Source organism: Manis pentadactyla, chromosome 4, assembly GCF_030020395.1.
Source record: "Manis pentadactyla isolate mManPen7 chromosome 4, mManPen7.hap1, whole genome shotgun sequence".
Lineage (NCBI taxonomy): Eukaryota > Metazoa > Chordata > Mammalia > Pholidota > Manidae > Manis > Manis pentadactyla.
Window position 1 is genome coordinate 154,808,966 of NC_080022.1, and position 11,639 is coordinate 154,820,604.

Consider the following 11,639-nt stretch of genomic DNA (forward strand, 5'->3'; position numbering starts at 1 on the left):
GTGATTATAAAAGCAATGAAAGAGAAGCTTTCCCTTTTTATATTCCTACATATCTTCATTCTGAACAGAAGGAACAAATCAAGTTTAATGATAAAGAATGCAGAAAAATGCCTATTTAATCATAATGAAAGAAAACTCATCTGTATGCGAAAACATAATATTTAATGAGGACAGTTCACACCATGCTGAGACTCTAGAAAAGACAAAGGTTTTCACTCTTCCTGAAGAGTTTTAACATTATTTTAAAAATCTCTTACTGAACAAATTCTCATTTTATTATACTAATACTTTTATTTTCTTAATAAATAAAGGAAACTTACCTTTCAGAAAATCTGAAACAGATCCTATACAGTATTCCATTACAAGCTACATGGGAAAAAGTGATAAAACATTAAAATATACTATTAAAACTAGAAGATTCTGTATGAGATAAAACAAATTCACCAAGGAGATGGAGAAGATACTTTGAAGTGAAACAAACTCTAGTTATCAATTACCTTTAATTACACATTTTGTGAACTTGTTAAATGCATACATGAAGTGAAGCCAATGCTACATTAATCTTTTATAATGCCCACATTGAACTGCTTGTACATGTGTGTTTCATATAATTACTAACTAAAGCTATAAAGGAATATACATATTCTATTAATATTAACCTATAGTAGCAATACTGATATTGTTAGGAAGCAGAAAATTATCCTTTGGTACTATATATACAAAATTAAGGTTACAGTTTAAATCTTTCCTATAAAGCCAACACAGAGCACCTCTTATGTGCAAGATATTTTATATATATTAACTAATTTAATCCTCATAACCACATTTGGAAGTAGACCCTATTATCATCCTTGTTTTACAGATGGAGAAACCTGGAAGACAGAGAGGCAGTCTACCTTGTCGGCCACTGTTTTTTCTTTAACCACTGCCTCAAATTTAGGAGTACCATCACCAATAAATTAAACCAAATGTTACAAATCTAAATCTAAGTTCAGTATATTAAAATGATAATCAGCTATAGCTTATTAAAAATAAAAGGTCATTCCGGTTGAAAGAAAATTTAGCCTTCCTCTTAAAAGACACAATTACTATGCCTCTACTGTTGTAAGATTACTACCTTATCTTAGATTTAACAATGGGGCAAAATTAATTTCCATTTTCTGCTATAAAATGTCTCAATTTTCTACCTTTAGTATCATTCAGCCGAAGAATCACAATCAGTTCAGATTTCTTCAGGATTCACCACCGACGTTCCACACAAGATCCTTGTGGTTAAATAGTTTACAATACATTTATGTCAAAAATATATGCTGATTTTCATCCTTGAGTCATAGGATTGTTCTCAACAAATGTTTGATAAAGCATTTGAAGAATGATACCGCTAACATACATCAGAACATTTTCCCATGCACGAAATGATCAGGTGAATCTCTGAAGTAAACTGGGAAAAGTTCTATTATCTCCTACTGCCCAAGAGTTCCAGGAAAAGCTGCTCCTCCTTTCTTGGTATGAACTGACATTTCAAGGTGTTTGTGCATGGCTTTACACAACTATTTTGAGACGTTTTTAAATTACTAATAAACTAAACCTACTAAAATTACAGCAAGGGGAGAGCAGATACCTACCCATGCTGTGTGCTCACTTAAATAGCAGCCTTTGTTTTCTATAATGTTGGGATGTTTTAATATTTGTAGAAACCTGACTTCCTTAATAATGTCCTGCCATTTCTGTAGGGAGAAAAAAAGAATAAAGGAAATAATTAGGAACAGTTGCTTTTCCTTAGAAAGCTATACAAGTGAAAAAAGTAATTATTAGATTAAAATGTTAATAAGAACATACAACTTTATTTCATTTGTAATATTTAAATGTCAAACTAATACATTTTAAAGAACTTACGTCCATATAGTTTACAACTCAATTACATAAAATTCATTCCAGGTAGGACATATTTTTATTTTCATAAAATTTATTATCAATGAGTCTTATCAAAATTTTACAACCGCACACCAAGCCTGTTGAAAACTATATACTATATTTAGTGGTTTTTCTTCAAAAGTTCAACCTCTCCCTTCTTTTGTGCAACTTTACTGTGGCATAATTTACATACATTAAAGTTCAGCTGTTGTGTTTTTGGCTTATATTGTCTACCAAATGTTAAGTTTTCTCTGCTGTTTAAACTCAAATGAAGTAATTACCTAAATTCCTTGCACATATTCTAAAATGCTAGTGAACACTTAGGTTATAACAGAGGGAAGTTCACAGAAAAACCAAGCAGCATGAAAACATTTTCCTACAGGATTTTAGGAAGAGCCTTCCCATTGATGCCTACTAGTAAATAACAGATGAACCTTCAGCAATTAAAGCTACTCTATGACAACTTCAGAAACTTAGGCTATATTCTAACTATAGTTACTTCTAAGAAGCAATCAGGGAACCCTGAAAATACAGGTACTTGGGCCCATACCCAGAGACTCTAGAAGCTTAGTAGATGTGGAATGGGAACTTGGAATCTGTATTTTGTTCTTGTTTCAGCTTTTCCAAGCTTTACCACTCACTTGTATCCTATTTCTAAAGGTAGGGGAACTAGAATACAGAACTTTAAGAAATGTTTTGTACTAGAATTTAAGATCCTATATCTCCTATGTTATTTCATAAGCCCTCAACAAAATAGAGCAGAAGATATTCACAGTGTAAAATGTGTAAGCTGGAAGATGCTAGGTTTAGAAAGTGTTTTATGGGCTTTACATTTCAAATTTGAATGCTCTGGGAGGCAAACTCTCAAAACAAAACAAAACAAAGCTAAAACCTGTGTTCTTAAATGTAAAAAACACTTCCAGGAAGGATACAATATTAGACGAGAGAAGATGCTGCCCTAGGTGAAACTTTTTGTTCTAGGCATGACTAATTAAACAGACTCGAACACAAGTTGGCTAGGAATGCTAGTTGTAAAATTATACTATGGAATGGCAAATAAAATTACAGTAAACTTGTAAAAAATGGAGCTTTTAAAGGGGTTTTAGAAATTATTAAGAGTTTTTTTAGGTATCAACATAATGGAACAGTGATCAATCACAACAGTGTTATCATACCCATAAGTGTGATTATCACAAAAAACAAGATTTACCATAAACTAGGGATTCCAGAAATATACAAAACCAAAACCTTTAAAAATTAAAGACTGATCCAGCAATTCTACCTCTGGGCCTTTACCCTGAAGTATTAATAGTAGGTACTCAAAAGAAATATTTGTGTACCTATGCTCACAGCAGCATTATGCACAATGACCAAGGGGTAGAAGCAACGAAGTGTCCATTTACAGATGAGGGATGGACAAAATGTGGTGTTTTTACACAGACACACACACACAGTCAGAAGCACACACAACAACATGGATGAACTTTGAGTGCACTATAGTAAGTGAAACAAGCCGTCACAAAAGGACAAATAGTGCATAATTTCAATTACATGAGATAGCTAAAGGAGTCAAATTCAGAGAGACAGAAAGTAGAAAGGTGATTTCCAGGGGCTGTGGGGAGAGGGAATGAGGAGTTATTGTTTGATGGGGGTAGAATGTCACTTTTGCAAAATGAAAGAGTTCTGCAGATGGATGGTGGTGTTGGTTGCACAGCAATGTGAATGTCCTTAACGCCACTGAACTTACACTTAAAGTGATTAAGATGGTAAATTTGTTTTGTGTACTTTACCACATTTAAAAACAATTAAATTTTTGAAGAATTAAATAAACAGGTAACACTTAGGAACTAGACATTTTATAAACTTATGCAATTAAGAACTAATCAGAATACTGAAACAAAAGTACATGCAATACAGTATCAATAATTTTAGTTTTCAGATTATTACCCACTGCCTTATTTTTCAGACTAGATATATGCTGTCTGATGATTATTTGTAACAGCCATTAGGTAATTTCTCTACCATTAAAAATTTATATCCAGTATACTTACTGTCAAATGTACCTTATTCTAGTTTACTTTCTTAGACATGATAATCCCTCTATTATAGAATAAACTGCTAAAGAACAATTTAAAAAATGGAACTCGTGTCAGCAGCACATATCTAAAACTAAAATTAAAAGTAAGGGACACAGTAGGGAGGTTTCTGGTATGTCAGGAATGTTGTTTACGGCTCCAGGTACAATTTAAATGGGCACACTGAGTCTGTGGAAGAAAATTCACTGAGATACACACTTAATATTTGTATATTTTTCAACATTTTTTGAAAAAATTCCCACCTATCCCCAATTTAAAATGGTATGGTTTTCTTTAACATGCCGATACAAACATATATATTTCACCTACCTCCGTAGACCGCATTCCAGTATAAAATAATTTCTTGATAGCCACCACTTCATTGGTGTGCACATCTCGTGCCTAAAAAAGACAGAAGAGCATTGTAAAAATTATCAGATTAAATCTGGGAAATCATTTCTCTGAGAATAAAAGCATTTATAAACTACCATGTCAAAAAAGATATCAAAACTGCTTTTAAAGAACATTAAAAAAATAACTTAATAGATAGCAAAAAACTTCAAATTATCAAGGAGCTGGTACTTTAGAAATAAAAATAATGAATGTTCATCTTTGAATGAGCTAGTTGAGAGGAAAAATATAGAAATTTGAGTAGAACTGTAAACAAAAATATGACTAGTACATACAAGTCTATGCTAGGCCTGTTAACTTCAAAATTTCAATGAAATGGACAATTCTCTAGGAAAGAACTACTAAAATTGATCTAGAGAAGAAAATTTGAGTAAAACAGTGGTGACAGACAGAAAAGAATACTAATCGTCTTTAAATAGTTGTGAGTGGAAAAGTTTCACCAGGGAACTTCCCAGGATAAAAGGGGAGAAAAAAGGAACGCTATCCCATTAATTTTATGGAGGCAGTCTAACCCAGCAACTAAACCCTCACCAGCAGCACAAAATAGAAACTTAGGTACCAATTTGACTTATAAATTTAGACCAGGGAACTCAAAATAAAATTTTAAAATTAAATATTACAGGGCATGAAAACAATATTTCATTTGGATAAAATACATTACCACAGAAATGCAAAATTTTGATACAGGAAAACATTTCAGAATCTGCCACATTTTTTTACAAATCAAAGGGGAAAAATATATACTTATATATGTAAATGCTCAATAAATGCTGAAAATGCAGAAAAGGCCCAACTCCAAATGAATTCAATGCAGGGAAGACCAAACTCTTAGAAAACCCACACGGGAAAGGTAATTCCTCAACATGATAAACTATTAACTAGAATTAAGGCAAGACAGCTAAAATGCTACCACAATTACTATTTACCACTGTTCTGGATATTTTGATAAAAAAATAAAAGCATAACAGAAACATGAAAGTTAACTCTTCAGAAAACCAAGAGCCAAATTCTCATTACGTGTTTAAAAAAAAGATTATATATGAAGAAGGCACAAGAGGATAGCTGCAAAATATTTCAAATGAGTTCAGTAAAAAGGGTTAATAATCTCTAGTCATCTGTGGAAGAATTCATCTTCAATTCAGTCTTTAATGAATTCCCAAAGATAAAATGTTTTAAATTTAAAATTAGATTATGGTGATAGCTACAAAATTCTAACTTACTAAAAATCTATGCAATGCACACTTAAAATTGGTGGACTTAGAGTATGGAATTTAAATCTCAAAAAAACTGTTAAAAAATTAGACAAGCACATATTTCAATTACACCTAAATAGAGTTCCTTAAAAAATATATATATTCTTTTAAGTGGGTCCTGGAAACAACTAATGACATTCCAATTTCAATTACTGGCAGACTGGTTAATGAAAACGTGCACCACTTACCATAATGGCTGAGGTGGATCTATCCGCATAAAATCTTGAATATGAATTTATTTTTCCAAAATGTTCTCTACTCATCTATTTGTGAGCCCCTTGATTTTAGTCAATAGGTCTAACCAGCTATATTCTTTTCTAACAGTTTTAATGAGATACAATTTACATACCACACATTTCACCCATTTGAATGTGTGTAATTCAATAGCTTTTAGTACACTGACAGATACAGGGCAATACTGATTGATATGACAGATACATGCAATTTACTGATAACTACAATTTTAGAATGTTCATTACCTCAAAAAGAAACTCCAAATTGTTTCATTTAAAAATGATTGAAATGGTAAATTTTATATTGTGTGTATCTTACCTCAAATTTTTTCCCAATTAAAAAAGAAAGAAACAAAACCCCACACCCTTTAGCTATCACTCTCCTATCCCTTTTCTTCACCCCTTCAGCCCTAAGGAACAACTAACCTAGTTTCTGTGTCTCTGGAGATTTGCCCATTCTGTACACTTTGGGACCATATAATACACAGTCTTTTGTGACTGGCTTCTTTCACTTAGTATAATTTTTCTAGACTTGTGACAATTGAATGTTGAGCATCTTTTCATGTGCCTTTTGGCCATTTGTACGTCTTTGGAGAAATGTCAATTCAGATCCTTTGCACATTTAAAAATTGGGTTGCCTTTTCATTATTGAGTTGTAAGAGTTCTTTATGTATTCTAGACACAAGTCCCTTAGCAGACATATGATTTCAAATAATTTCTCCTATTCTGTTGGTTGTCTTTGCACTGTTTTGAAGCATAGAAGTTTTACATTTTGATCAAATCCAATACCTATGTTTTTCTTTTGTTCATACTAAGAATCCTTTGACAAAACCAAGGTCATGCAGTTTTACCCTAAGAGTTTTATAGTTGTAACTGTTATATTTAGGTCTTTGATACATTTTAATGTTCATATATGGTAAGAGGTAAGGGTCCAATTTCATTGTTTTGCTAAAGAGCTACCTTTCTAATTAGCACAAGATAAAGTTCAAAAGTGGGTATACTGAATGCAGTGTAGTATCCTGGAGTAGATTCCAGAACAGAAAAGAGCATAAAGACTGGGAAAATCTGAATAAAGTATGTAGTTTAGTTAATAGTATCAGTGTATCAATGTTGATTTCTTAGTTTTGATAAAGGTGCTGTGGTTATGAAACTTGTAAGCTTTAAAGCATTTGGGTGAAGCTTATAGGATAAAACTCTTTACTATTATTGCAAAATCTGCAAATCTAGTATTACTTTAAAACACTAAGTTAAAATCACTGTCATTTATTAAAATCCAAACTCATTAGTAATGATGATTACATTAAAATTAAATCAGATTAAGATGAGATTACTTTTGCCTATCACACGCACACAAAAAAACCCGCAGAAAAATATTTAATGTCCACAGTCATGTTTCTCTCTCCCTTCAGGATTACAGGGTGTGCTTACTCATCATGTTTTATTCATCTCCTCTAATCTGGAACAATTTGCTCAACCCTTCCTTATCTTTTATAACACTGGCAGTTGTTGAGACTACATAGCAGTACTTACCTTACTAAATTTGTGTTTGTCTGAAGCTTCTTCAAGATTGGATTCAGGTTACACATCTCTGGTTGAAATACTACATGAGTTATATTGTGTCCTTTTCAGGGTATCATATCTGGACGCATACAATGTCTGTTCATCACTGGTTACTAATTTTCATCACCCACTCAAGGTATTTGACTGTTTCTTTCCAGTGTATATACTTACAACCCCTGTTTCCTACTTTGTATCTAACAAGCAATCCGTGGAGAGATACTTTTAAACTATATAAATATCCTGCTCATCAAACTTTCCCCCTAGGTTTAGCAACCACTGAAGATTCTACCCAAAACAATCTTTGCAATGATTGCTGCAATCTTCAAAATGCTGGTTTTTCCCAACTCTATCATTCCCTTCACATGTATCAGTCAGCATTCTATTATAAAGAAAAGCCCTCCCTTTCCAACTATCTATCCATCCTTCATCTCTCATGGAAATTAGGAATTCCTATTTTATTCAATGGGTTATAATCAATAGATGTTTATGTTGATGCTCAAATTGTTCTAGATCTGGCCAGTGGGAGGACCTTCAAGCTGGTTCTAGCATCCTCTTGAAAGGGCCCTTTTTTTTTAAAGCACTTTTTAACCTTCTGGTACAAGATATTCTAGAGCTTATCTTTAATGATCCCTGTCCCCACCATAGAATGAACCATTACTCCAAGAGCTGAGGAATCCATGTAGTGAGGAATTCAAGATCTGAGTGCTAAGTGTGTTTGTTGCTACTGGGATATCAATGCAACTAGAATCTTACAGAAGAGAGAGCTAGGAAATATATATGTCATACAATTAGTTCATATTAATGCCACAAATTCCTATCCAATACCTATCTAGTCCCACATGGTTCTTCCTTACTTTTGCCAATTTCCTATTTCTATCATTCTTTCAGTTAGGATCTGACTCCAAATGACATCAAAATTACTCACTGCTCAATCTTGAAACACACAGTTTCAGAACTGTCACACCCATACCAATATGAAACAAATTTACTGAGAAGAGTTCAAGATTTTCCTGCAGTTTCCTCTTCCCAAGGAGACAAAGGGTATAAAGTTAAAATACTGTGTATGAAAGTTACTCGTATTAGTTTTGGTTTTTACTCCAATGTGGTTATAGCCCAAATACAGTTAGATTCATTGTTCCTGCTTGCCTTTTCATGACTCCCCCCATAATAATGACTTAATTTTAACTTTTTATTATATAGAATATTTATTATCAAAAGAGGCAAAACAAGTTATCATTCTGTCCTCTATGTACTTCTTTCTAGTCCCCACACTATCACCATTCTGTATCTTGAATAGTTGTTGTATGGCATATAACTTGTCTAATTTCATCGACCTATACATTTAATATATCTGTATTTACTGTATACAAATTATACTTAATAAAGTAAGTCAATTAAAAAACACTACTGACACATATTGAAGGACTACATGACAGAGATTTTTTCAACAGGGTTCTCTTATTGGGCCCATTTCTAAGAGTCTGCATATTTTTTTCCATTATTATTCTATACTTCTCCACATTAGTATTAAGGAGAACAACAGGAGAAGTGTACATTCAGACAAAACTATGACACAGAAAAAAGGTTGTTTATGAAATACCTGTTTTCTGAGTGTCTCTTCCCTTATTCTGTGTCCAACTCAGAAATCAAACAAACATAACCTACATCACACACACACATAAAGCATGTGTACACATAAATTTTCTGAAGGATGTTTATATAAATTTTAATAGCAGCTGTCCTTGGGTAGGAAAATTACAGAGGGAATTTCTACTACCTTATTTTTACCTCTAATTTACAAATGGGAAATAAATGAAAAGTTCAAATTGTTACAAATTTGGAACACATTTTCTCTAAGGAAATAATATTTCAAATTGTTGTTTTATTCTTAAGGTACCCATTAAAACTAAAAAAGCTAAATCTGTAATACTACCAAAATATTAAACATCTATACAAAACTTATTGCTGAGGAAAAAAAAGCAATCTTAATAGGAAGAAATAATGAATAAATAATAATGAAATGTGTGTATGGGACTTTACGTAAGTCAGTGTTTTGCGATATTTGATTCAATTGTAATGTATGTCATAAAACTGCTAAAGTAGTGTAAACAACATGGAAATTAAAGCAGAATATCTTTCCCATTTTTTCAATAATCTAAGAAGCTCCATAAATAAAATGATCTTTTCATATACACCTAATGCAAGTGACTATTAAATAGACTATTGCCTATATCTCTTTGTATTACTGATTTTTACTCTTCCAGGACTGATATTAAATAAACGCTGGTCACTGACATTAAGCCTTTAACACTTACAGAGTACACTGCTCCAAAGCTTCCATGTCCAACTTCTCTGAGATCTGTGAAGAGCTTCTCTGGATCTTCTTTGAAGAAGAGTTCTGCAATTTCAGGGTCCTTCAGGCCCTCTGTTGGGGTAGTTGACAGCATCCTGCTGGCCAATCAGCTGTCTGATTCTAATTGTATAGTGCTAGCCCAATCCTTGGTTCATCCGTATGAATGAAGCCACTTTGGCATAAACTATTGTAGAGAAATAAGAAAAGAAAAAAGGAAAAGCAAAAGTTGCTAAGAATAATTAGTATAACATCATTTTCTGGCTACATACATAAAATTATCTTAGACCAGGAATTTCACTGAAAAGAAGTGTTGCCTACTAGGGCAGGAGTCTTAAACCCGGCTCATCATCACAATCACCTACGCTGCTTTAAAAAAAAAAAGATTCCCACTATACATAGTATGTAAGTACATACTACACATACACTTCTAAAACTTAGATAAATTTTTATGTCCTGGAAGGCTTTCTGTATCAGTACTTAAAGATTTGTCTAACTCTGATGCAATAAGCTCATCAGCAAAAGAGATAAATATAGTAGGAAGACCATTAAGAACATGCCCAACAACTCAAAATGTACCCATATGTTTCTGACAACAGGAAGATTCCCACCTATTAATGACCTTCAAATGCAAGAAAATAAGACAATAGGTTTAATTTGTTAAATTAAATCAGTAAGATTTCTTTCCTTTCAGATACCACATGGCAGTGTTTAATCAACTTTAACACAGACATTCCTAAGAAAATGAAAGGCGAGAAAGTAATGAATTTATCATAGATAACTGTTTCCTTCATAACCTGATTCATATTAAAATATGGCCTTATCAAATCTGCTTCCTTACATAAGAAGATACACTACAGAATTCCTGGTGGTTCTGATAGCAGTTCCTTTATATCACATTACCAAATTTTAAAAGTGACTGCCATAAATGAGAAGCTTCAGAACCTGGTTCTAGAATGACACTACTTAGATAGGAATTCTGGCAACAATGATTTACCAACTATGAATTTGGGTCGCCTCATTTTCCAAATCTATAAAATGAAAGAAATAACCTACCTCCTAGAGTAGCTGTGAGGGTTAAATGAGTTGATAAATGTTAAGTATAGACTAGTACTCAGGAACAATAAGCAGTACATTAAATGTTAGTTATCATGACCTCCTTAAATTTACCAATTAAAATGAAAAACTCCAAAATTGATTTCATTAAACTCATAAGGGAAAATAAAGCTCTAGCCAGTTCTTTCCATGCCCAAAGCATACTTTTTAATTTTTAAATGTTTTAAATTTTTTTAAATTTCAGATATTTTTTAAACTAAAGAAAAATTTTAAGCCTGTCTCATTTTTAGTGAAGTCAACTGAACCAATTATAATGTTTGTTATTAAACTTCTAACTACATAAAACACATTGACATATCTTTTACTCCTCCCTAAATTAATACTACATTGCAGTAAAAACTCAAATCATTAGTTTGTATTCCTTTTCTAACGTATTTTCAAAGCTGCACCATATTCTACAGTTTTACCAATCTCTCTGCTCTGGAAGTTAGTTCCCTGGAACAGAGCTTCAATTACAATTCTTCCAAGAATATGTGACCACAGGAAAGTCTCCTAACTTATCACTTCTAAAATGAGGAGACTGAAATAAATTCTATATAAACTCTTACTATTCAATTAATATACCTGTGAAAAACAAAAAGCCTTCTATGTTACTTAAGACCTTATTTAAGAACTTTGAATTATCAAATTATAGTACCTTAATTACAAGCATAATTTTACATAAAAATTTGTAAGAACCTGCATGATTTGCATCTTCTTTTCTATTTGCCTAACAAATTCCCACTCA

At 32.4% G+C, this 11,639-nt stretch overlaps 1 protein-coding gene across 1 annotated transcript; it reads right to left on the minus strand.

Moving 5' to 3' along the window:
- Nucleotides 1–55: 55 nt before the first annotated feature.
- LOC130683257 (serine/threonine-protein kinase TAO1-like) lies at nucleotides 56–9,943 on the minus strand. The gene is made up of 5 exons (XM_057499514.1): nucleotides 9,762–9,943; nucleotides 4,320–4,391; nucleotides 1,593–1,727; nucleotides 321–366; nucleotides 56–60 (listed from the first exon to the last, which is right to left on the minus strand). Exons 1-5 carry the CDS (start codon nucleotides 9,891–9,893, stop codon nucleotides 56–58), a joined length of 390 nt encoding a protein of 129 aa, XP_057355497.1. The 5' UTR covers nucleotides 9,894–9,943.
- Between the last annotated feature and the right edge of the window lie 1,696 nt (nucleotides 9,944–11,639).

Coding starts and splice junctions, on each gene's coding strand:
- LOC130683257 (XM_057499514.1), bottom strand. CDS start 9,893: ATGCTGTCAACTACCCCAACAGAGGGCCTGAAGGACCCTGAAATTGCA. Junction 4,392..9,761: donor GCTTTGGAGCAGTGTACTCT/GTAAGTGTTAAA, acceptor TGTCTTTTTTAG/GCACGAGATGTGCACACCAA. Junction 1,728..4,319: donor CTGGAATGCGGTCTACGGAG/GTAGGTGAAATA, acceptor TTCTCCCTACAG/AAATGGCAGGACATTATTAA.